The 25,522-nt window shown below is 40.5% G+C and overlaps 9 protein-coding genes and 1 non-coding gene across 10 annotated transcripts; all 10 read left to right on the forward strand.

Moving 5' to 3' along the window:
• The first annotated feature begins 1,073 nt into the window (after positions 1 to 1,073).
• Positions 1,074 to 1,775, forward strand: LOC132560570 (N-acylneuraminate cytidylyltransferase-like). The gene has a single exon (XM_060225235.1). It carries the CDS (start codon positions 1,074 to 1,076, stop codon positions 1,773 to 1,775), a length of 702 nt encoding a protein of 233 aa, XP_060081218.1.
• Positions 1,776 to 7,968: 6,193 nt separating this feature from the next.
• Positions 7,969 to 8,628, forward strand: LOC132560571 (peptide chain release factor 2-like). The gene has a single exon (XM_060225236.1). It carries the CDS (start codon positions 7,969 to 7,971, stop codon positions 8,626 to 8,628), a length of 660 nt encoding a protein of 219 aa, XP_060081219.1.
• A 1,455-nt stretch (positions 8,629 to 10,083) lies between these two features.
• Positions 10,084 to 10,947, forward strand: LOC132560573 (signal recognition particle receptor FtsY-like). The gene has a single exon (XM_060225237.1). It carries the CDS (start codon positions 10,084 to 10,086, stop codon positions 10,945 to 10,947), a length of 864 nt encoding a protein of 287 aa, XP_060081220.1.
• A 2,506-nt stretch (positions 10,948 to 13,453) lies between these two features.
• LOC132560574 (lipoprotein-releasing system ATP-binding protein LolD-like) lies at positions 13,454 to 14,173 on the forward strand. Its single transcript, XM_060225238.1, has one exon. It carries the CDS (start codon positions 13,454 to 13,456, stop codon positions 14,171 to 14,173), a length of 720 nt encoding a protein of 239 aa, XP_060081221.1.
• Positions 14,173 to 15,465, forward strand: LOC132560575 (lipoprotein-releasing system transmembrane protein LolE-like). The gene has a single exon (XM_060225239.1). It carries the CDS (start codon positions 14,173 to 14,175, stop codon positions 15,463 to 15,465), a length of 1,293 nt encoding a protein of 430 aa, XP_060081222.1.
• Positions 15,466 to 15,544: 79 nt separating this feature from the next.
• Positions 15,545 to 16,543, forward strand: LOC132560576 (beta-ketoacyl-[acyl-carrier-protein] synthase III-like). Its single transcript, XM_060225241.1, has one exon. The coding sequence runs from the start codon at positions 15,545 to 15,547 to the stop codon at positions 16,541 to 16,543; it is 999 nt and encodes a 332-aa protein (XP_060081224.1).
• A 22-nt stretch (positions 16,544 to 16,565) lies between these two features.
• Positions 16,566 to 17,546, forward strand: LOC132560577 (UDP-glucose 4-epimerase-like). Its single transcript, XM_060225242.1, has one exon. The coding sequence runs from the start codon at positions 16,566 to 16,568 to the stop codon at positions 17,544 to 17,546; it is 981 nt and encodes a 326-aa protein (XP_060081225.1).
• Positions 17,547 to 17,779: 233 nt separating this feature from the next.
• LOC132560578 (probable aspartate/prephenate aminotransferase) lies at positions 17,780 to 19,081 on the forward strand. Its single transcript, XM_060225243.1, has one exon. The coding sequence runs from the start codon at positions 17,780 to 17,782 to the stop codon at positions 19,079 to 19,081; it is 1,302 nt and encodes a 433-aa protein (XP_060081226.1).
• A 4,160-nt stretch (positions 19,082 to 23,241) lies between these two features.
• Positions 23,242 to 23,315, forward strand: Trnaa-ugc (transfer RNA alanine (anticodon UGC)). Its single transcript has one exon. It is a non-coding gene; the product is annotated as a tRNA-Ala (tRNA).
• A 210-nt stretch (positions 23,316 to 23,525) lies between these two features.
• On the forward strand, positions 23,526 to 24,481 carry LOC132560580 (type II methyltransferase M.HpaI-like). The gene is made up of 2 exons (XM_060225244.1): positions 23,526 to 23,531; positions 23,777 to 24,481. Exons 1-2 carry the CDS (start codon positions 23,526 to 23,528, stop codon positions 24,479 to 24,481), a joined length of 711 nt encoding a protein of 236 aa, XP_060081227.1.
• Positions 24,482 to 25,522: the final 1,041 nt, after the last annotated feature.

Consider the following 25,522-nt stretch of genomic DNA (forward strand, 5'->3'; position numbering starts at 1 on the left):
AACGTACTGTTATGCTATCGCTTTGGCTGTCACCTTCTTGCCATTCAATCAACGTGAATTGTGGGAGAGGAGTTGCACCGGAGAGGGTTGTGTACTCCTGCACAGCACTTACTACTGTTTTCGTTGCATCTGTGCTATTCACTGCTCTCAGTACTACATAGTATAGTGTACCAGCCGTAAGCTCTGTTATTTTCACATGGCTTGATTCAGCAGTAAGAGGAGTTGTGAGTTTTTTGCCGGTTTCTATAAGATCTTGTGCTGTTGGTGCGCTTGCTGGGTCTTCTACATGATACACCTCTATTGTTATATCAGATGCCTGTACTGGCTCTCCCTCTGTATTACGTACTTCTGTAATGTCAAGAGCATCCCAACGTACTGTTATGTCCGTTTTATCTATATCCCCCTCTTGAGGGAGAAGTATGGTAAACGCGTCTACCATGGTTGCTTTCGATTGCTGTGTCACTTCCGTGCAACTAATAGCAACAAGGCTAAGTGTAGATATCGTACAAAAAAAATACACAAACCCTTTAAGGTACTGTGAAAACATCTGTGAAAACATATGTAACTCCTTTTTGCTCACAGCAACTCTTTTGCAGGGAGCAATTTTTTTTTATTTTTTATTTAAATATATCAATACAGTTTGGTATTATAACAAATACTTACCGTGTGGGATCCTGCTATGCTTCCTATTAGGGCACACTATATATTTATAGTATACAATATTACTGCGTTTCTCGTTCTACCATTCTACATAAATAGAAGATAATATTACCTACTACAGAACACTTAATATTCGTCGTGTAATTCATATAGCTTAAACGCAATTATAAAACACTTCTACTACTACTAACTTTTTTTGTATACTGCACGATATTACCCATACATCACTACCCTCTACTTCATTATGTGCTATGGTACTGTATACATATAAATGTAAGCAATACCTGTCAATGTAGCATTGCTTATTCTATATATACTTTCCAAGCATGCAAACACTCTACTTTATGTATTGTTTATATTAGTAAAAGTTTCACTATAATTCAATAGCTATAATAAATTATTATAATAAAAATATGAATGTTGCAATTATTCCCGCCCGTAAGGGCTCTAAGCTCCTTAAAGATAAAAATATACTTCCTTTTATGGGAAAGCCTCTTATGGCACATACCATAGAAGCGGCACTACACTCAAAGCTTTTTGAAAAAGTACTAGTATCCACAGATTCAGAAAAATATGCAGGTATCGCAAGGCAATATGGTGCTGATGTGCCCTTTTTACGATCAGAGGCCTTAGCTGGGGATGCTGTTCCCAGCTCTGAAGTAAGTAAAGAGGTGTTACGATTGCTTGCAAAAAACAACGAACACTACACATACTTTGCTGTACTGCAAGCCACCTCTCCCTTGCGTGGTGCAGAAGATATACAAAATTCACACAAGCTTCTTATAGAAAAGAACGCAGAAATAGTTGTAAGCGTTTGCCCTTCCCCCATACCTCAACCGTGGATTAACGTACTAGCAGAAAATTGTAGCATGCATAACTTTATTCCCAAGCAATACAGGAACAAATCACGGCAGAGTCTTCCTCAATACTACAAAATGCATGGGGCTATCTTCTGGGGGCGCGTAGACACATATCACAGACAAACAAACCCTTTCACCAAGCGTTGTTATGCATATATTATGGAAACCGAATGTTCTATAGACATCGATAGCGACATAGACTACGAATTAGCAAAGATACTTTACGCAAAACAAAGAAGGGCTAGTACTGGGTAGCTGGTGTTCTTGTCAGTAAGGATTACAGGCGACATGAAGGATCATTACAACGCAGTAAGAAGGAGCTACAAGAAAGAGCGCTACTCATTGCGAGTAAATTGCACCTGAGCACTAAACCAATCGAAGAAACCTAACATCCTACTTGTAAAACTGTTGTTAATAGTATCCCCAAAAAGAAACGAAAATGCACCTAGACGTACTGAGGCCATTCCATAGACCAGCACGCCCTCATCTGTACGAAATATAATACTGGTAATATACATATCTTTGGGGGCTACTACAGCAAAACCAAAGTAGCGAATAACACTTGCATTGTTCCCAGAAAACACAAGAACGCTATCATTATGACTGTATTTGTACTTCGATATCACATCTCCAAAAGGAGGCATATCTTGCAACACGAAAATACTATTCTGCTGTTCAGTGCTGCTCAAAGCAAGAAGCGGTGTAAGTTCGGGGAGTTCGCTTTTGTCATCCATGCCACGGATTCTTATAGAACTATTGAATAAGGGGTGTACATTTCCATCTCGTATATTCCTATATGTTATGGTATCGAAGGAGCTAATGTTGTGTAGTACATTAAAAAATCGTAGCATGGTAGTATGCTGCGCTCGCAGTAACGTCTCTTCGGTTCTCTCTTTTACACTATTTGTAGCATCTCCTACATAAGAATCTGCATGCGGAATAAGAAATAACACCTCATACAGCACCGTCGTTTGCTTTTGATCCATATACCGACGTAGCTCTTCTGTTGTGCTATACTGAGGAAGTAGATACAACTTTGCGCTTGCTCCATCCATAGTGCTTTTTCGCAATACCTCACGTCCTAGGAGTTGCTGTCTCTCATCAAAATTCAACGAACTCGTTACAATATAAAAAGGAATGGTATTGCTAAAAACAGTACTACAACATAACAAAAAAAGAAACAGAAAAAATATTCTTTTCATATACTTGTTATATCATGAAAGATAAGAAAGCACAAGCTCTATTACATGTGTCTTGTGTGAGGTGTGTATAGAAAAAGATATCTTATGAGACTCAAGCGATACTTACAATTCTTTCTTGCGATTTTCGATTATCTACTTCTTAGTATATCCATGTACACAGTATTGCATATTCGTCTCTTTAATACCCCAGAGCTTATAGCAGAACACTATAGTATATTCTTTATTCTCTTTCCCTTTTGGATACTGTTATTTTATCTCTTTGACTTCTATAACATAGGCATACCCTTGCAAACCACCAGGCTCTTTTTTTCTCTTATGCTAAGCGTTCTATTGAGTACTTCGGTATTCTACCTGCTTCCACTCAACACCATTATCTCACCAAAAACTAACCTTGCACTTGTTGCGGTGCTTTTTGCTGTGCTCAATTACTTTTGGCGTAGGTTTTTTGAATACATATATGTACGATTTTTTAGTGGTCATAGTATTATCGTCTGTGTGTCTGACCCTCTCTCGCTAAAACTAGTGCAAAGGGTGCACAACGACCCCTACATAAAATACAGTATAGTTGCGGTAATAAGTACAGAAAAATACTATGATGCCGTATGTCAACACATCGATGCTAAGAAGGTTCATAGTAAAATAGAACACATTGAACAAAGAATACTAAGAATAAAAAAATTGAACAGCATTGTAGTAAGTACATACTGGTTTAGCAAACTCTCCAACAGTTTTTATAGTGTTTTTCATCAAGCGGTAAGTGTAATACACGTTACTAACTTCTTTGAATACATCTTCAACTACATCCCCGTATCTAACATAAATCAACATTGGATCATGTCCAATATAAATGTGGCATCTCGCACAGTGTACCTACTCTTAAGAAGAGTAGGTGAATTAATTTTGCTTATAAGCCTTAGCCCTCTCTTGCTGTTATTACTATTACTTGTTGCAATACTTATAAAATGTTCAAGGCAGAAGGGATCTCTTATTATAAAACAAAGGCAGATAGGAAGGTATCTTAGTCCATTTTACCAGTACACGTTTAGAACGGTAGCAGAAAAGGATGCAGAAACAGCCCCAATACCACAAAACAGCACCCTAAAAACAGTAATAGAACACATAAGCAAGCATAGAAAAGAAGAAAAAAGAACAAAGATAGGAACTGTGCTTTGGCGTCTGCGCTTGGATAAACTTCCACAGATATTAAACGTACTAAAAGGGGATATGACAATAATAGGTCCACAAAGTGAGCACGTAGAATTATTTCATGTACTATCAGAGCAGCTGCCTCATTACAAACTGCGCTACCTTGTAAAACCCGGTCTTGTTGGCTGGGCTCGGGCACAGGACGCCTTTGGGAAAAACAACTACAATTTTGAGAAAAAACTAGGCTATGATATTTACTACATAAAAAACTTGAACGTAGTGTTAGATATCCAAATACTACTGAAAACAATGAGTATACTTTTTCTCTCTCGCAGTAAGTAAAATCTCGCACATAAAGGGCTGTACATGGTATTACTTGTGTGGCTGCTCATGTACAAACACACCTACAAGCTGTACTACAAACTCCACCGTAGCAAAAAAAGAAACAGTGCTAGCGCAAAAAGGTATAGAGAAAAATACCACATACTTCCTCTTCGCACCATGTAACGTAGCAGTGCTAAACTGCACAAAGCCACAAGAAAGGCACAGAGAGATGAAAGAATGATATCTAGTACAGTAAGCGTGTCTAGCATGCTTGAAACAGCATCTATACTGAACAAGAAGGCGGCAAAAATAGCGGGAATAGAAATAAGGAAAGAGTATTGAAACGCATCTTCTTTTCTTACCCCTACAAACAAAGCACATGCTATAGTAATACCTGAACGTGAAATACCGGGGATAACAGCAAAGCCCTGTGCAAACCCAATAAGTACGGCAGTTCCTACTCCCATACTCAACATAGATTTTGTAGCGCTACTGTACACGCTCTTTGTGGCTACGCCAGAGCTCCTCGTAGATATCAGTACTGCAGCAGTAAGAAAGAAAGCAAGGGCTAATTGCAGAAGAGCTTCTGCTCTAAAAAAAGCACTTGGTAGTAGCACATACCTTGCAAAAAAACCAAAAGGGGCAGATGCAAAAGTGCTAAGCAGTACATAGCTCAGGAGGCGCAGGTGCTCTCTATCCTGCTCTTTGCTTTTGCCTTGAAGTACACGCAGTAAAGTCAACAAAAGTGCGGAAAGAAGTTTTCTTGTAAAAAGAAGCACAGCAAAGAGTGTGGCAAGATGCAGCACAATATCAAATAGCAGGGGGAGCTCATTTGCTTTTAGTAGAATCTTCATAAGCTGTATATGCCCAGAACTAGAAATAGGAAGAAATTCAGTAAGGCCTTGCAATGCCCCCAAAAAAAGGGCTTCTACACTTCTTGAAACTGGGGTAATATTCACTCTACTGCCCCATTAAGAAAATATGACACTAAATCATTTGGACTTACATCGTAGTATAGCAGAGCATATATTGATGCAGTACTGAGTATTTTTCTTATGTACTTTCTTGTTTCGCTGAATGGAATGCTAGCAGAAAAAACAAAAGGGTCATCACTGCTATATTGCTCCTCCCAATTCCACACGTTCCCCAGCCCCGCATTATACGCAAGCACTGCCTTAAGTGGATTCTCCATAGTGCGAAAAAGATAAGCAAGATATGCGTATCCCAATCGTATATTATCCTCAGCATCAAAAAGCGAGTATCTGCCATACCCTATGTTCTCAGCCACCTCTTCGGCAGTGGAGGGAAGTAGTTGTGTAAGACCACGTGCATTGGCACGAGAAAGTGCTCGAGGGTTATACGCGCTTTCTTCACGAATAAGTGCAAGCAGTATTAGTTCTTCATAGACAGTATCTGTAATACTTCGGATCAAGGTTGGGTAGACCTTGGGGTAGAGAAAGCGTAGATCCTCTGCGTTGCTTATCTCGCCTGGTCTCTGAAGTGCAAAACGGTACATAGTGGCAAAACTCTTGTGGGTCTCCCCTCTATCTTGCATATGCTTGCTAAGCATTCGTACATACTCAAAGGATACAACATCGATATTTGTGAGCACAATATCCCAAGCGTAATCAAAAAGGCCAAAATGCAATAACCCTGCTACAATACGGTTTACATCGTGTTCTATAACAGAGGATGCTTGCTGAGGCCATTGCTGCATAAAATCATGCTGAGAAATACTGTATCGCTCACTGTTTGCGAGGAAGAAATCGTAGGCGCTGTCGTTTACATAACGCTTGCTATGCCGAAAACTGATATCAGTGTAGTCAAATACAACTCTGTGTTCCTGCTCTTCTATTCGTAGAAGCAGTGTTTGCCACTTCAAAAGCTCAGACACAATAGCATCTTGAGAAAAATTCTTCTCAAGAGTCCGCATGTCCTCATACAGCTGTGTATACCCCTCTACTGCAAGAACTTTGCTCATATACTCCTCTAAGAGAAAAGCAAAACGTCCAGGTTGGGGATGCAGAGCCGTAAGTGTGATGAATTGTTCCACAAAAGTGCTGCTGTAACGTCTAGCGGTTATGTACAGATAGTTTCGTATCACTTGATATAGCAAGGCTTCGTATTCTGCTGCAACACTCTCCACTATATGTTGCTGTGCAAGCACATCAAGTACAGCGCTGTACAACGTATAACTACTCGTATAATTGCCTAAAAGGAAGTCTATGTATGCCAGTGAAGCATATAAAGAAATGTACTCTATATCACTACTGTGCTGAGAACGTAATTGCTGTAGCTTTGCCTTTGCTGTCCCTAGCTTGCCGCTTCCTCGAGCCAGCATAATAAGCTCATTTTGCATAGCCCTGTGTAAAAAATATTCATTTGGAAGAGCATTGTATAACTGAAACGCTGACGAAGTATCCCCCTTAGATGCAAGTTTTGCTTCTAACAGCTGGTAAAAGGACTGGTCTATATCCCGATCAAGGCGGAGGAGGAAAGGCTCGATCAGAATTCATAAGCGGGTACGCACTATTCGTAAGCACGAGGGGGAAGAGAGAGCTTTTAAGGGTATGAGCGTGACTCTCTGCATCAAGCAGTGTACTCCATAGCTTTCGCGCAAACAGCGCCTCAGATCTACCCACACGCTGCTTTGGTCCTGGTACCCACTCTGCATCGTACGAATATTCTACAAGCTGCGTAAGCAGTGTATAATCCTTTACAGCCCACAAACCTAAGGCATAGTAATAAAACAATTCTGCATCCGCGGCAAAGAAACCCACATCATCTAAGCTTTTGTAAAATTCTACCATTGCTACGTAGTCGAAATCGCCTGCGTAGATAGAGCCTACAATACGGGCGGCTTCCTCCTTCCATGGACTGGGGGCAGTGCGAGCAGAACGCTTAAAAGCAATAATCGATTTTTCCTTCTCGTTGCTAAAATACCAGAGCAGTGCAGCGTAGTAGAGTGTGCCTCCGTTATTATCGTTTGCCAATGCAAGTTCTCGCTTTGGTATGTTTTGCAGAGTGCTGTAATCTCCTAGCTGTATGTTTTCAGCATGAGCATCTATCTCTACCGCTATTCTGTTATAGACTGCACAAGAAGTAAGCACAGAGAGCGGTAGTGTAAGGCTAATAAGTACAGAAATGTAATAAAAAAATACCTGAAATTTCTTTCTCATAGAAAATACATACGAACAAATATAGCAAGCTTTATTTGTAATACTGTAAGTATTGTGTATATCTTAAGTATATATGCAAAAGAGATATATATGCTAAGCAACTGTACTCTTCTTGCAAGCAATTGTGCAAAGTATGAAAATACTCTATCCTAATAACAGGAGATAGCATGGAAGATATACTACGAGAGGTAGAAGAATTACACAAGGGTATTCAAGCACAGCGGAGGCGTCTTTGACTTGCTTAGCGTGCATCATCAGATAGAAGAACTCGAACAAGAAAGTAAAAAAGAGGATTTTTGGAGCGATACACGACATGCCGCTCATGTATTGAAACAAGCAAACGCACTCAAGGAATTTGTAAAAGAATGGGATGCTGTAGTGCAGGAAGCAGAGAATCTCTTTGTGCTCAGTACGCTTACAAAAGAGCATAAAGATAAAAGCTATGTAGATGAACTCATTACCGAGCATAGCACGCTAGCAAAACGCTACTCCAAATTACAAAAACAAACATTCCTTACAAAAAAACTAGACATAAACAATGCGTTTCTTAGTATACATACTGGGGCTGGGGGTATGGAATCCTGCGATTGGGTAAAAATGCTTCTGCGTCTCTATCTACGCTGGTGCGAGGACAAGAAATTTACCGTAAAAGAACTCGACATATACCTTACAGAACAAGGTATAAAGATGGTGCTGTTGGAGGTGCTAGGCGATTATGCATATGGTTACCTTAGAACAGAAACAGGTGTGCACAGACTGGTACGTCTATCCCCTTTTGATAGCAGCAATAGGAGACACACAACCTTTGCTTCAGTACACGCATATCCCGTGCTTGACGATACTATAAACATAGACATACGTCCTGATGACATTCGTGTAGACACATACCGCTCTAGTGGTGCTGGTGGGCAGCATGTAAACAAAACCGATTCGGCAGTACGCATAACACACCTCAAAACCGGTATAGTAGCACAATGCCAAAACGAACGTTCTCAGATAAAGAACAAGCAAGTAGCAATGAATATTCTTAAAAGCAGACTCTACGATCATTACGAGCGGGAAAAAAAATCTCGGATAGAAAAGGAATCTGAGAAGAAAGCGGACATAGCATGGGGACATCAAATACGATCCTATGTATTGCATCCCTATAATCTTGTAAAAGACCATAGAACAAATAAAGAAAGTAACGACCCCCAGAAGGTGCTAGATGGGGGAATAGATGATTTTATCGAGGCCTATCTTGAAAAAAATATCTAGGGTATGCTTCTTTGTTCTCCTGCTCTTATACAGCGCGCATATACTCTACAGTCAAAACACAGAAACACAGCGACTACTTAGCACATGGAATATAGCAATAGTGGGGGCGCTTACACAGGACTTTAATTCGCTCAGTGTGCAAAGTAAAACAGTAAGCCTCTCTATAATCCCCATGCTGCAAAGTATCATACGAGAAGTACCTCGGCGTATTCTCTCCACCGAAGAGCTGTTTCTCGCAAAAGAACTGCTTCGTAGTAGGGCGTTGCGTGCAGTAGAAGACGAACTACAAGCAAAAGAAGAGGCAATAGACAGGGGTAATATTACAAAAGAAGAGGAACTAGAACTATGGAATACAAGGAGAATAGAAGAAGGGAATATACGTGATATTACAAAGCGAATAGAGAGAATAAAAAACCTCCCCAACAAAGACATACCAGTGGAAAGCACGCTCCCTGTAACTCTTATCGATCAGCACGAAATAGTACATATAAACCCTTCTTCAGACCTACAGCAGATATCAGAAACACTCAAAGCACAGTCTTTGCTCTATTACACCGTAAAGCCTATAAGCGAGTATGTGCTTATTACGCTGTTTCAATACATAGATCTAAAGAAAACAACAGAGCAGGTGCTACAAACTGTTGTCTCACCTACAGATATACAGCAACTCTTTAATAGTCTTAGTCACAGTATTAGAAGTTCTGTACTGGGTACTCCCTCTGCCTCATTACAGGTACTAGCGCAAACAAAAGAAGGGGCTGTACTAGAAGATGCAAAGATTTTACTCGACGGTGGGGTGATAGGGTTTGGTGAAGTGCTACTGAACACGGTGCCTGCTGGGCTACATACTATAACAGTGCTGTACCAAGACAGGCTACAGAACAACACAGTGCAGCTAGAAGAAAAAGACCTAGCAATACGTCGCGTTCTGTTTGATATAGACACAGAAGATGCAATAAGTATACTCAGTACACCTGCAAACGCAAAGGTATATATAAACTCCGAATGGGTAGGCAACACCCCCACACTACTACTTCGAAACAATGCCCCCCAGCAACTGGAAATACACCACCCTGGGCACTATAGTACACGTTACACTCTTACGAAAGACTCTCCTGTCGTTCTGCGCTTCTCATTACTAAAAGAAAATACAGAGGCTCTTGAATCTCGCTACCAATCTGCGAGAAATAGGTTTTACAATGCATTTGCAATTATGGGTGCATCACTGCTCCCTCCTCTCGCCCTCTTTGGTTTTTACTCAAACGAGGAAGTGTTTTTACGACAAGGGGGCTTAAGCGAAGGTGTTATACAGGAATCCACTATACGACGCGATGCATTCTTCTATTCTGCCTTAGGTGCAAGTGGGCTTTCTATTGCAGCAATTATCTGGTTTGGCTTTGAGTTTGCACATTATTTAGATGTAAGCAGTGAATACCACGAAAGGTAGGGTAATATATGGGATTAATTTCAAACATTATTACATTTGTAAAAGGAACAGAAAGCAAGAAAAACATAGCAGAAGTTGAAGACATGCTTCTAGGTAGTGGTCTTTCACCCTCTTTAGCATTTAGCATAAGCAAGGCGCTTCAGAGAAGCTTCATTGGAGCATCAAAAAGAGACGATATACTACGCACGGTACGAGAAACACTGCAACCATTGGTGGTACCTTATACATTACAACCTTTGCAACCCGATACTCTCCATGTACTGTTTCTCTTAGGAGTAAATGGTGTAGGGAAAACAAGCACAGTAGCAAAGATAGCATACATGCTAGCGAAAAACAAAACAATAACAAAACAAAGTATGCTCTTCTGTGCCTCCGACACGTTTAGAACTGCAGCGGTTGAGCAACTATCAGTACACGCCGATGCTTTGGATATCGACATATATAAGGGTACGCGGGGGCAGGACCCCTCCGCAGTAATATACGCTAGCCTAGAACATGCAAAAAAAGAAAAAAAAACACTTGTCCTCATCGATAGTGCAGGAAGAATGAATACACGAAAAGATCTTATGCAACAATTAGAAAAAAATTACAGAATTATACAAAAGCATGTGAAAGTGGAGGAATTAGAAACATTTGTTGTTGTAGATGGAAACAGTGGACTTAACACAATAAATCAAGCAAAGGATTTTAATACACTCTTCCCAGTGCATGCTATGATATGTGCAAAATACGACGGTGGAGGGTCTGGAGGGGCAATACCTAATATCTACGAGGCATGTAGTATTCCCTGCGCATTCTTAGGAACAGGCGAAGGCTATCAGGATCTTATGGCTTTTGAGAGAGAGCGTTTTTTAGATGAATTTTTATCGTAGCATGTGCAACAAGAAATATATAACATACCTCACTCTACTTTACATGCTTGTCGGTACACATATAGAGTTTGGGTATACACGCACCATATACCAAGGGCTTTACAGTGATATAGCGCCACTTACAATAAACGAGTACGTAGGACTCTATCCTTACGCCCCCTTCCTCCCTCAAGCGTACGTTTTCTATGTAGACACCCCAAAAGAAATAACTCAGTATATTACATTAAACAGCATAGCAAAAAATATTATCTATTTAGATGCTACAGAACAGAGCTATTACGAGTACGCGCAACAAAAAGATGGGGATACGATATATGGTAAGCTCTTCCTTAAGGTAAGTGGAGGTCTTGCATATCAAATACTTGAATTGGTTTTTGCTCCTTATCTATACGAAGGAGAAGAAAAACCCAATCCCCAAAAAGATATAAGCATAGTCCCTGGCGTCCCAAACAAAAAACAAAGCAGTAGTATCTTTATTGATATTAGTCTCCACAACAAAGAACAGAAAAAGGAAATCTTATACCGCTACAATGCACAGCAAGAGCTTATCTTTACCGAACAATACATATACACAAGTAAAGGAGCATTACAGAGACTCTTCCGTACCTACGCCAATGGTTCGCGTGAACGCTTTATATATTATTTTGGTACTGGAGGCTTAAAGGAGGTGTTCTACCTTGATCAAGATAATTCTTCCTACTTCCTTGGTTACACAATCGAGGGGAATCTCGCACAGAAGCAAATTAAAAACAGCACAAGAGCCACAGTGTATGACGAAAGAAATGAATACGAAGAAGGAAAGCTAAGCAAAAGAACTACAGCATACTACGATACCCTACGACTTGTAGAGCAATTATACTCTGCTGGCAAAATACAGAAAGAAACTGTATATGAAATAGTGTCGGCCATAGCAGACAACACAGATGCTCCTGAAAACCTTAGCGCTGACGCAGAAGATAGTTTTTTTACTTCGGAACCATACAACAACCCCCTCCCAACACAAGAGCAGCGCAAAGTATTATTTGAAGAAAACTATCAATACAACACCGAAGGGAGAACCACCAGTATAAGTAACGAAAATCTTCTCAATGAGCGCATTACCAAATCCATCTACTCTCCTGAGGGCGTATTATTAAAAGAAGTATTTTTTCTCGATAATGAGAGGGAACTAGAAATAGAATACAGCGGAGACAATACAGAAGTGCATAGATTTTTCTTCGAAGGGAAAGTGGTATTCAAAATCTACTACGTGAATAGTCAGAAAATAAAAGAAGAAGTGTTAGAAAACTCTTTGGTAGTGGAGACAAGAAATTATCCATGACTGTTCCATTTTTGCTTACACGCTCACTATTCAATCCAAGGCGTACACAGGTATCTGTGCTACTTTCTATCCTGGGAATATCAGTAGGTATATTTAGCATTATTACCATAACTGGTATTATGAATGGCATGCAAGGTCTGCTTATAGATACACTTGTGCGTATGGAAACATATGATTACAGAGGGAGTGTTACAATAAATGCAGACATAGGTATAGAAGAGCTACGAACAATGCTCTACAACATAGAGGGCGTGCAGAGTGTTACTGCGTTTATCGACCAGTTTGCTCTTCTTAAAAGCTCGGGGGGGTTTTCACTTGTTACAATACGGGCTGTAGACTACGAGATGTTTCTTCAAGATGATGCTGTTTTTGAAAATGTAGAGCTTCTGAATAATGCTGACCCAAGAGGTGCAGCGCTTACAGAAAACTCAGCGTTTATAGGGTGGGTCTTGGCGCGCAATCTCTTTCTTCATGATGGTGAGAGCTTCACTGTTTCCTTTCCGGGTGAAGGTGCTGGTTTTATTCCACAGCAGCTATCCTTACATGTGTATAGCAGCTTTGCTACAGCGCCAAGTTACGATGCTACTTGGGTCTATCTTCCCTTGCACTATTATCTCTCTCAAAGTCCAGAAATAGAGCATACTGTGCAATTTGGCATTCGCGCATCAAAAAGCACAAGACTGCGCAATGCTCTTTCTGTCATACTCAATAATGTAAGTACATGGGAGGAATCTAACAGGTCCTTTTACATAGCTTTGCGTACAGAAAAAATACTCCTTACACTTATGCTTGTAGTAATATTTGCGGTAATCATACTTCATTTCAGATTTTCCATGCTAAGAAGAATACAGAAAAAAAAGGAGGATATAGTGGCGTTGCGTTGCATAGGAGCTACCCCTTTTTTTATACAACTTTGGTTTATAGGAGAAACATGCATAATAGGTATAATAAGCTCTATAGTTGGAGCTTCATCAGCCTTGGTCTTTCTTCACTACTCCTCAGAAATATCTGAGTGGGTTACCCATACTTTTTCCCTCTATATCGATGTCTCACATAATGCTATAGTAGAAGCAAACATGGGTAATGTGCTCTCAACTATTCTTTTTGCAATGCTGTTATTGAGTCTTAGCTGTATCAGCATAGTGCGTGCACTAAACAAAATATCTCCGCTGGAACTTATCCATTATGAATAAAGAAACACAAGAAGATAAGTCTATAGTCCATATTTCACATCTTAGCAAATCATTTACAAAAGGAACGCTTGCAATACCGGTGCTTTGTGATATTTCATGTAGTATACAGCAAGGAAGTACTACTATTGTTACTGGGGAGAGCGGATCGGGAAAAACAACACTGCTCAGTCTTATTGCAGGGTTGGACACAGTAGATAGCGGGGATGTGTATATAGCAGGTCAGGCAATGCATTCCCTCAATGAAATTCAGCGCGCACAATTCAGACTGCGTTCCATCGGCTTTGTATTTCAATACCATTATCTTGTTTCTGATCTTAACGCTATAGAAAATGTTATGCTCCCCTTGCTTATGAATGGCTATAAAAAAAACAAGGCGTATGCAATGGCAGAGATTTTACTACAGCACATAGGTCTTAGCAAAAGACGCTCGCATTATCCCACACAACTTTCGGGCGGTGAATGCCAACGTATATCCATAGCCCGAGCGCTGGTACATACACCACTTCTCGTATTGGCTGATGAACCTACAGGGTCGCTTGATTCTAAGAATTCTGCCATGATTCGCGAGCTTTTGCAGGACTGCACACAACGTATACATGGCACACTTATTATCGCAAGTCACGATCTTCAGTTTCTTCATATGTCAGACATGCAGTGCAAACTTCGCGATGGAACACTTACAGCACAGAGTCTTCAGAACACACATATATAATGCCACGCTCATTTTTCTTTGGTAAAATATGGAGATCTCGCTCTACTATGAAAGGCTCTCACTGGCTTATTATAGCACTAGCTATAGTGCCATTTGTTATGGTACAGCAAATAGCAAACAATATGATAGAGGGCATATCCTTGCGTATTATAGAAACCGACACTGCCCACCTTAGTGCTACTTTACCGTATACCATATCCACAGAACAGCAGCAAAGGATGCTCGATAACGTTCGGGAAATGCCATACGTGAACTTTGCATACACAGAACTGCGGGGGGCAGGTATAATAAAACACGGAAAAAGAAAAAGCGGGGTATTATTTAGAGGTGTTGATACGCATTTCCTTAGCAGCAAGGGGGTTTCACAGTACCTTCGCGTGTTAGAAGGGAGCAGAAATATAACAGAAAAAAACACCTTGCTTGTAGGAAGCGCCATAGCAAAATCTCTCTCTCTTTCTGTGGGCGACGAACTACTCTTGCTAAGCTCGATAGAAGAGAATGCTTCTTCTCTTCCAAAGATCTCGCGCGCAAAGGTATTAGGGATAGTGTCTACGGGATATGAAGAACTGGACAGAACATGGGTGTTTATGCAAAAAGAGCATCTGCAGTCCCTGCTTGCAGCTTCAGACCAGAACTGGACACTGGGCATAAAGATATCCGACCCCTTTGTGTTGGAAAACGCACTCGTTCAACGCAACGCCCGTGCCATGAAAAGAGGAAGGGCAATATACACTGAGTTACAAGAGGTAATAAAGCCTTTTGGCCCTCTTCGCTCGTGGTATGAAAAAAACACATCTACGTTTACCCTTCTTTTGAGTACAAAAACCCTACTCTACATAGCACTAATTATTGCAGTAATACTTGCACTTGTTTCACTTATTTCAACTACAGGCATGCGCATAGTAGATTTAGAAATAGAATTAGCCATTCTTAAAGCCATAGGTATAGACCCAAGACAGTTAGAATTACAGGTTATACTACGGGGAGCTCTATCGGGGTGCATAGGAGCCATCGTTGGCACTGCCATAGGAACATTTTTAGCATACCATATTAACCGCATTGTGTACATACTCGATGTAGTCGTAAATAGCGTTCGTGCCTACCTGGGGAATACAGAGCATGTATCCATTCTTAATCCAAAATTCTACCTTGATACAGTACCCTTTAGCTTCTATCCCATGAATATGCTTGCAAGCATTGTAGTTGTTACATTTTTCTCCATGCTCTCCTCTTGGTACCCGTCAAGAAAAATAAGAAATGTATCATGTATAAAATTACTACGTAGACATTGAAGTATACCAATGAATGGATATACTTTATGTAGTATACTATTATCATATGCATAAATAACAAGCAATATATAATAAAAAGATGCTTGATAATGAGCCAAGAAATAATATACGTTTTATCTCATCTGGGTGCTATATCCCAAATACCCTCGTAACAAACGAGGAAATAGCTCAAAAGGTAGGGAGCTCTGATACATGGATACAGGAACATACAGGTATACAGACACGCTACATAGCAGACAAAGGGGAGGCCGCATCAGACTTGGGGTATAAGGCGGCGCTGCATGCTATACAGAAATCTCGCATAGATAAAGACAGCATACAGATGCTTATAACAGCTACCTCCACTCCTGACCACCTTAGTTTTCCTGCCACCTCATGCATCATACAAAAAAAACTTAATATCTCGGAAGCAATGGCTTTTGACATAACTGCTGCATGCTCGGGTTTTACCTACGCAGCATCACTTGCTATTGATGCTTTGCATGCAGGGTCTATAGACACTGCACTTGTTATTGGGAGCGAGGTCTTCTCTTCTATCATAAATTGGAACGATAGAAACACTTGCATACTGTTTGGTGATGGTGCTGGTGCCGTACTGCTAAGCACTCGATTCGAAGGAACAAGCAGAATATTAGCACGCCACATGATATCAGAACCTACAGAATACAAGTCCTTATATCGCCCAGCAGGTGGTTCAGCTACGCGTGATATTCCGTACACCGAAGAAGAATGCTTTGTAAGCATGAACGGCAAAAAGGTATATCAGTTAGTGCTTAATCTTTGCGTACAAACCATAGAAGTAATAGTGCAAAAAAGTGGCATTACACTTAATGATATAGACTTACTTATTCCTCATCAAGCAAACCTAAAGATGCTACAAAACGCAGCAAAGCGCATACAGTTTCCTATAGAGAAAATAGTCCTCAACTTAGATACATACGCAAATACATCAGCAGCTTCCATCCCCATAGCGATAGCAGAAGCAGAGGCGAACGGAAGACTAGAAAGAGGCATGAAAGTGCTACTTATAGGCTTTGGAGCTGGACTTACATGTGGTGCTATACTACTCGAATGGTAGAAACAGATAAGGAGAAAGGACAATGAGAGCATTAGTAGTAGGCGGAGCAGGATACATTGGAAGCCATGTAGTATTCTACCTATTAAAAGATAATTGTGAGGTCTTGGTATTAGACAACCTTTCTTTTGGGAGTGAATCATCTATCCCGAAGGGTGCAGATTTTGTCTTAGGAGATATTCGCAACAAAGAAGTTCTTACGCGTTGTATGCAAAATTTCAAGCCTGAGGTAGTGGTTCATTTAGCAGCTCTTAAATCAGTAGGGAAATCCATACATGAAATAGCAGTGTATTCTGATATAAACATTACGGGAACCATAAACTTGCTTAACGCAATGATTGCACAGAACATCCCTTACTTTGTTTTTTCTTCAAGTGCCGCTGTATACGGCACTCCCGTCTATCTTCCTATAGACGAAAAGCACCCTACAAAACCAATAAATTACTATGGGGAAACAAAACTTATTATAGAGCAGATGCTGCAGTGGTATAGCAGAGCATATCCATTCTACTACTCTGCTCTTAGATACTTTAATGCATCTGGACACGAGCCAGCAAGTTCTTTTTTTGCAATAGAAAAAAATCCAGAAAATCTCATCCCCATACTTTTGGAAACAGCACTAGGCACACGAAAGGATTTTACACTTTTTGGGGACGATTACGACACGCCAGATGGTAGCTGTATACGCGATTACATACACGTAAGCGATCTTGCAAGGGCACACCTGCTATCCCTACACTTTCTCAAAGAAAAAAAACAATCGCTTACTCTTAATCTTGGCACTGGTAAGGGTTTCTCGACGCGAGAGGCCTACGAGAGTGCTGTGCGGGTAACAAAGAAGGACATTCCGCTTACTATTGGGGGGAGAAGAGAAGGTGACCCTGCTTCTATGTATGCCTTATCAGATCGAGCAAGGAATTTGCTTGCATGGCAGCCCAAGTACAACAACATAGACGATATCATTCTCCACTCCTGGAAGGCATATCAGAGAAACTTTGAAACTTAGAAGTAAAGAAAGGACAGGGAGAGCCCGAATTCCTTCTTACAACAACAGAGGGCATTTCTTTCCCCTTAAAATGAAACTTTGTGCAAGCACGAGGGTGTTTGTTTTCCCATGTGATCTTAAAATAAATACATTGTAAACAGTTTGGGTCAGATCCCTTCACAAGATTAATTATAATATACAATTATACTATACTATAACTAACTATAACTATACATAGTAGAGTTTTGGATTGCATGAATACCGTATTAGAAGCAATAAATGCTACACTTGATACCAGCGTTATAGGCACGTTGCTCTCACAAAAAGGAAGGGCACTGTTCTTTCCCCAAGGCATAGTAGCACAAACAGAACAGTCGACCTCTGCTAAAATACAGGCAACAGCCGGAATGGCATTAAGTAACTCAGAACCACTTATCTTTAGTGCTGTACAAAACATACTTCCCACCCTTAGCGCTCGGGACATAGTCGCCTACGCACCGGTAGCTGGGCTTCCACAATTACGGAAGGCGTGGAGGCAGCACATCATAGCAAAAAACCCCTCATTGCACGCTGGGCATGCAAGTCTCCCTATAGTGTGCTCGGGGCTTACACATGGCATACATCTTGCTCTTACTCTTTTTCTTAACACAGGGGATTCTGTGCTTTCTCATGCACACTACTGGGAAAATTACCTGCACATCATAGAAACATACCTGACAGCTACATTGGAAACCTGTGCTTTTTTTGACGCAGAGGGAAACATCAATATTCAAGCGCTACGTGGATCACTGAGGTCTATGGCAGAAAAGCAAAAAAAATGCCTACTGCTACTCAATTTTCCCAACAACCCCAGTGGTAGCACTCTTAAAAAAGCCGACCTTCCCGCCCTGCTTGAGGTTGTAGAACAAGAAGCAAAGAGGGGCACAGCTGTTCTTGTGCTTTGTGATGATGCATATTTTGGCATGTGTTTTGAAGAAAGTCATTGCTCTCAGTCTCTTTTTAGCTACTTTGCTTCTCTTCACAAGAATGTGCTAGCAGTAAAGATAGATGGAGCAACAAAAGAAATGCTTGCATGGGGCTTGCGTGTAGGGTTCCTTAGCTTTGGTAATCCTGAACTTAGAACAGAACTGGAATCTGCATTAGAACAGAAGGTAGTCAGTGCTATACGCGCCACTGTTACAAGTGCTAGTCGCTTATCTCAAACACTGCTTATGAAGATACTTGAGGACAACCATACAGAGGAAGAGCAGAAGCGCACGTATACATATCTTAAAACAAAATACCGTAAAGTAAAGGATACTATAGCAGTACTTACACAACAGTATCCTAACTCTCCCTTGCGTGCTCTCAATTTTAGCTCAGGCTATTTTATGTGCTTTGACTGTGGGGATATTTCTGCGAAAGATCTGCGTCTTTCCCTGCTTGAAAAAGAAAAAATAGCTCTTATACAGATTCACAATATGTTACGCTTTACCTTTGCAGCCGTAGACGAAGAAGAAATACTAGAAGTGCTTCAAAAGATATACCAATATGCAGAAGGGTTACAGAACACCTAGATATCTATGAGAAAGGCGCTTCCCTCTTACACTGCTGTGCTGGCATACATTACATTGCTGGTTTTTCTAGGTTCTTGCTCCCAGCTTACAGAGCGACGCTTAAAAGTGGCATCGGATGTTCCCGAACTCTATTTTGCTATAAAACTGTATAATACTCAGTACCCTACACGAATTATAGACGTAAAAACTCCATTTCTGCACTCTGATGTTTCTTCTTCAGATCTGCTTGTAATACGTGAGGAAGAGCTCGCTACACTTACCTATCAATTGCAATCATTTGAAAGATATATACAGAGTGATTCTATCATGATATCAGATCAGCAAAATGCACTGCAGCTGCTTTCTTTTTCTCTTCCGCTTATTATTGTAAAAAAAACCGCTCTCAAGGAAGAGCTCCCAGATAGTAGAATGAGCCTCACAACGCTTTCAGAGCTTACAAAGGAGTACAGTACTCTTTCTCGCAACTCGCTCTCTACCTTTGGGTTTATTCCCGAGATGGAAGAAACATTCCAGAGTTTCTTTTCTTCAGAAGAGCAATACCAAGAATGGCTTGAAAAGACATACACCGATTATGAAGAATATATTACCCAGTATAAAACAAGCTTTAGCCCTGTACCCTACATTGCACAGTTACGTAATGATAATATTATATTCAAGCTTGTGCAAAGCTCTTCTTTTTTTCAGTTCCCTATGCATATTCAGAATGAGTTTGAGATATTTTTTCTTACAAAAGATAACTCACAGCTCCCTGTTGTGGGAAAAACATATATAGCGGTAAACAATAACAGCAGGAACAAAGGACAGGCAAGGAAATTTCTCTCCTGGCTTTTCGAGGCAGAAACCCAAATAGCAATAGCAAAGGAGCAGCAGGGGTTTTTTCAAGATAAAAGATTCCCTCTGTTTATGGGGAATACTTTTTCGAGTAACTGGGATTACAATAGCTACCTCTTTCAGCAAGATGACTGGCTGTGGAGGCAGCAAGTGCTTATACAGCAGTTAGCATTCTAATAACAGTATTCTAATAACATTTCAAGAGCATCACCACACTCATTTCTTTTTATACACTAGCTTTATACACTATACACTAGTTGCCACTAGTGCTTCCCTCGAAATAGAAAAGGACATGCATCGCATGTCCTTTTCTATTTCTGTAATTGTGCTGTGTTGTGTTATGCGTTTCTACAAAAAAACACTCACAGCAAGACCTTTGCCTTTGTATTTTGCCAATGCTTACGCGCTGCTTACCTCTGTTTTTAGCTTTGAAAGGCTGTCTTTTGCGTCCCCGAACAGCATTCGTGTGTTCTCTCTATAAAAGAGTGGGTTATCTACTCCCGCGTAACCCGTACGCATACTTCGCTTAAACACCACTACTGTTTTCGACTGTTCTACATCCAAGATAGGCATACCATATATTGGGCTACCTGGGTTTTCCTTTGCAGCGGGGTTCACTACATCGTTTGCACCAATAACAAGCACAACATCTGTGCTCGCAAACTGCTCGTTTGCTGGCTCAAGCTCTAGTAGCTTATCGTAGGGCACCTGTGCTTCTGCAAGAAGTACATTCATATGCCCAGGCATACGCCCTGCAACCGGGTGTATTGCATATGCTACCTGCACTCCCTCTGAAGACAGTAATTTTTCCAACTCGTGGCATGCGTGCTGTGCCTGAGCTACCGCTAGCCCATACCCTGGCACAATAAGTACCTTACTCGAATACTTTAGCTGCACAGAGAGGTCAGCTATAGTTATTTCTCTTACTACCTTATTGGCATCTCCATCGCTTGAAAGTGTTGTTGCTCCCAAGCCCCCTACCAGTACATTAAACAGCGATCTGTTCATGGCTTTACACATAAGTACGGTAAGTATAGTACCCGATGCTCCTACCAACAAACCTCCTACTACCATAAATGTATTGTTATACAGTAACCCTGAAATAGCAGCTGCAACTCCACTAAATGAATTGAGAAGGGAGATAACCACAGGCATGTCTCCTCCTCCTATTGGAGTAACAAAAGTAAATCCATACAGGGAAGATGCCAATAGAAGTAGTAGTGTGTACCCTAGCGTAACTGTTTCGCCACTAAGGAGTAGGTACCCAATAACGATAATAACTGCCAATAAGAGCAGGTTAATCACCTGGGGAAGTGGAACTTTAATTTTATCTCGAAGAAAGCCTGCTAGCTTTCCCCATGCTACTATTGATCCAATAAGAGTAATAGCTCCTACAAAAACTGCTAGCACACCTGTAAGTGCAAGTAGAAACGAGTCCTCAACAGGAGTATCACATAGTTTATACAACTCATTAAAACCAATAAGCATGGAACACCCACCACCAAAACCATTAAACAAGGATACCATTTCTGGCATTGCAGTCAATTTTACACGTATAGCAGCAAAGTAACCAGCAAACGCACCTAACGCAATTGCAACAAAGATGATAATGTAGTTATTTGTAGCGTACTCAATAGGGGTAAACAGTATAGTAAGTATACCTATGGTCATTCCTATAGCACCCACTATATTTCCCTTTACTGCAGTATCTGGGTGGCTCATCCTCTTAAGACCAAATATAAAGAAAACAGTACCAATTAAATAGGAAAGTTCAACGAATGTCTCTGAATATGCTGTCATTTATTTCTCTCCCTTATTTTCTTTGCTACTTTTCTTAAATTTTTCTAACATGCGGTTCGTAACAGCAAAGCCACCAACAACATTTATGGTACCTAAGAACACAGCTAGAGCACCGATAATAATAGTAAGATAATCACCAAGTGTTGCAGAGCGAACAAGGTATATCCCCCCTATCACCGTAACACCACTAATTGCATTTGCTCCCGACATCAATGGAGTATGTAGCAGGGTGGGAACCCTTCCAATAATCTCCATGCCAAGAAACGACGCAAAAAGTAGCAATGTAATTTCTGATAAATAGTTTGATATAAAATCAAATATCGTCACAAGAATATTCATTTTCCCTCCTTATAGAGAAGTTCACCATTTCGAACAATGCAGCTTTTTTCAATTACCTCGTGAGAAACATTATGTATATCTAATTTTCCCTTATCATTTGCCATGAATTTTAAGAAATTCAAAATATTTTTTCCGTACAGTGTGGATGCATGCGAAGCTACTTGTTCTGAGAGATCGGAATTTCCTACAATAAGCACTCCATTGTGCAGTGTTTCTTTTTTATCCTTGCTCAGCTCGCAGTTTCCTCCGGTAGAAGAGGCAAGGTCTACTATTACGCTTCCAGGTTTCATAGATGCGACCATGCTCTTTGTAATAATTTTAGGGGCAGGTTTTCCGCGCAGTTGAGCTGTGGTAATTACCACATCAGAGCGCGCAACACTTTTTTCAATTACTTCCTTTTGCTTTTTCTTAAACTCTGCTGTCTGTTCCACAGCATAACCGCCTGCTGCTTTATCGTCTGTGGCTCCCTCGACTTCCAAGAACTTTGCTCCTAGACTTTTTACCTCATCTCGAGCAGCTTCTCGTGTATCAGACGCCTCCACAACTGCACCCAAACGGCGCGCAGTGGCTATGGCTTGCAAACCAGCTACCCCTGCCCCTATCACTAATACTTTTGCGGGAGGTATGCTCCCTGCAACTGTCGTAAGCATAGGGAAATAGCGGGTAAGTTTCATTGCCGCAATAAGCACTGCTTTGTATCCCGCAATAGACGCAAGCGAAGAAAGTACATCGCATGATTGTGCTACAGTAATGCGTGGTATCATATCTAAACTAAAAATAGTATGCTTCTTTTTGACATAATTCTTAAGTTTAGATACATTATCGTAGGGTGCGTATCGTGAAATAAACATCGCTTCACTCTTTGCTTTTGCTTGATCCACTGATGAAATTGGATTAAAAGAAATAATAATGTCTGATTTGCTTAGCAGTGTTGCCTTGTTTACCAGCTTAGCTTTTTGCTTAGTATACATAGTATCAAGAAACCCAGCATTGACTCCTGCGCCCTTCTCCACTTGAACTGTAATACCAAGGTTAAGCAAGCTTGTAACTACATCTGGCGCTACAGCTACACGCAAATCGGCTTCATTACAAATACCTAATGTTAGTGTCATGACTTTTCCTTTTTTCTTTTATTATACAGCATTATACAAACATTGACAAATACCCTCATTTTGTGTACCCTGTAAATAGGGGGTATAGCTCAGCTGGCTAGAGCACTAGATTTGCATTCTAGGGGTCAAGGGTTCGAATCCCTTTACCTCCAATATTTTTATCTCCAGTACATTCGGTATATGTTGGTGCTTTGTAGGCGCCATGTGCCACTGTATACTTTGTAATATTAGCCACCATGAGGTGGCTTTGTTTTTCATATTCTTACATACTCTTCTTACAATATTTTCTAAAAGAAATATATTCCCTTCTCCTTCATCCTGCTTCATTGATTGCTGATACCCAGAGTAATAAATAGACTGTTATGCTTGTATGTGTTGCTTTATGTATAGTGTTATGTATAGTATATTTTGTGCTATACTAATCATAGTAAACAACATGCACTCATAACAAGGTAGCACAAACCAAGAAGTTAAGAGGAAAACCGAAAGATAACAAAGTGACAAATATGTAATGTGAGAGTTGCCTCTGCGCTTTATTAAACATGTACATAGCAATAAAAAAAGAATACAAGAAAGATAGTAAAAGGAGTAAGGGGTGTCTCACTGCTTCCAGCATGAAGATATTCTCATCTACAAAGATGATATTTTGAGAATAGCTAGTATTCCAAAATCGTCCATTGATCTTATTATCACTTCTCCTCCCTACAACATAGATATCCACTATAGCACGCACAATGATGATGTGTCTTGCAGCGATTACCTTGAATTTACGGAAGCATGGCTTAAAAAATGCTATAGCTTTGCAAGGGATGATGGGCGATTTTGTTTGAACATCCCCCTTGATAAAAATAAAGGCGGTCAGCAAGCAGTCTGTGCTGACATTACAAATATTGCGAAAAAAGTTGGCTGGAGCTACCATTCGACTATTATTTGGAATGAGGGCAACATATCGCGCAGAACTGCATGGGGTTCTTGGATGTCCGCTTCTGCTCCCTATGTTATAGCCCCAGTCGAGGTAATTGTGGTCTTATACAAAAACTGTTGGAAAAAGAACAATGGCCGTAAGGAAAATGACATTACAAAATTGGACAAGTGGGGTGTGGGAGCAGGTGGTCACCCAGCACCTTTTCCGATAGAGCTTCCAAAAAGATGCATAAAATTGTTTAGCTTTGTTGGTGATACTATTCTTGATCCATTTCTTGGAAGCGGCTCAACACTTATTGCTGCAAGCTTACATAAACGAAAAGGAATAGGAATTGATATTGACAAGAAGTATTGGGGTCAATTTACGACAAGAAACAAGAAAGAACTGTTGTAAAACCTAAACAACTCGAATTATTAATGGAATACTTTAGAAAGAACCCTAAACAAGACATCTCTCATCCAGAAATTGTGGATTGGGCTACTGATGAGTGGAAAAGGCGTACAGACAAAGTGTTTCGTGATCCTGATCGTGGTATCCGAAAACTTCATCAAGATGGCTATCTTATAAAAATAAAAAAGGGTGTGTACCACTACGATCCAGACAGAGCAAAACAAAGAAAGTATGAAGATTTTTCTGAGGAACAAAAGGCGATGATCTTGAAGCGAGACAGATACGCATGTGTTATCTGTGGTAGGGGGAAAAAAGATGGCATGGAGCTACATGTCGATCACATCAAACCTAAAGACCTTGGTGGACAGGCAAGCATAGAGAACGGGCAAACTCTTTGTGCACAGCATAATTTTATCAAAAAGAACGCTGGGCAAACAGAGACCGGCAAAAAAATGTTTATACGTTTATATGAACTTGCAAAAAAGGAGGGGAACAAGGTACTTCAAGATTTTTGCGTTCATATTTTGCGGGTGTATAAGGAACATGATATCAATGGACATATTACATGGGAGAATACTGTATGAGATTACAAAAATTTCGAATCAAAAATTTCTGCTCAATTATTGACTCTGGGGATATTAAGCTCTCAAAGTATGATAACATTACTATTTTTGTGGGGCAAAATGAATCGGGCAAGAGCGCGCTACTGCGAGCCCTATATGCGTTTGAGTGTAATGAGTTTCCTGAAGATACAATACCGTTTTCTACTGCAGAGAAACCAGTACAGGAGGTGAGTTGTACATACACCGTTGAAGATGGGGATAATATAATGGAGATGTGTTTTGGACATATCCTTAATTCCGCACCAGAAGACCGGGAAGAACAACTCAAAGAAATTTTATACAAACTGCCAAACAAGGATGAGATAAGAAATATAAAAGAATTCACCATAACAAAAACCCATGAAAAAGACACAATCACAGCCACCATTGATAATACTAGTTTTGAAAATCTGCAGAAAGGGCTTCGGGTCAATCAGAAAAC

Source organism: Ylistrum balloti, unplaced genomic scaffold (assembly GCF_031769215.1).
Source record: "Ylistrum balloti isolate Yb309-2 unplaced genomic scaffold, AGI_CSIRO_Ybal_v1 Utg371082, whole genome shotgun sequence".
Classification (NCBI taxonomy): Eukaryota; Metazoa; Mollusca; class Bivalvia; order Pectinida; family Pectinidae; genus Ylistrum; species Ylistrum balloti.

Bases quoted from the DNA above. Each gene is read 5' to 3' on its own strand.
- LOC132560574 (XM_060225238.1), top strand. From the start codon at position 13,454: ATGAATAAAGAAACACAAGAAGATAAGTCTATAGTCCATATTTCACAT.
- LOC132560571 (XM_060225236.1), top strand. From the start codon at position 7,969: ATGCTTCTGCGTCTCTATCTACGCTGGTGCGAGGACAAGAAATTTACC.
- LOC132560570 (XM_060225235.1), top strand. From the start codon at position 1,074: ATGAATGTTGCAATTATTCCCGCCCGTAAGGGCTCTAAGCTCCTTAAA.
- LOC132560578 (XM_060225243.1), top strand. From the start codon at position 17,780: ATGAATACCGTATTAGAAGCAATAAATGCTACACTTGATACCAGCGTT.
- LOC132560576 (XM_060225241.1), top strand. From the start codon at position 15,545: ATGCTTGATAATGAGCCAAGAAATAATATACGTTTTATCTCATCTGGG.
- LOC132560573 (XM_060225237.1), top strand. From the start codon at position 10,084: ATGGGATTAATTTCAAACATTATTACATTTGTAAAAGGAACAGAAAGC.
- LOC132560577 (XM_060225242.1), top strand. From the start codon at position 16,566: ATGAGAGCATTAGTAGTAGGCGGAGCAGGATACATTGGAAGCCATGTA.
- LOC132560575 (XM_060225239.1), top strand. From the start codon at position 14,173: ATGCCACGCTCATTTTTCTTTGGTAAAATATGGAGATCTCGCTCTACT.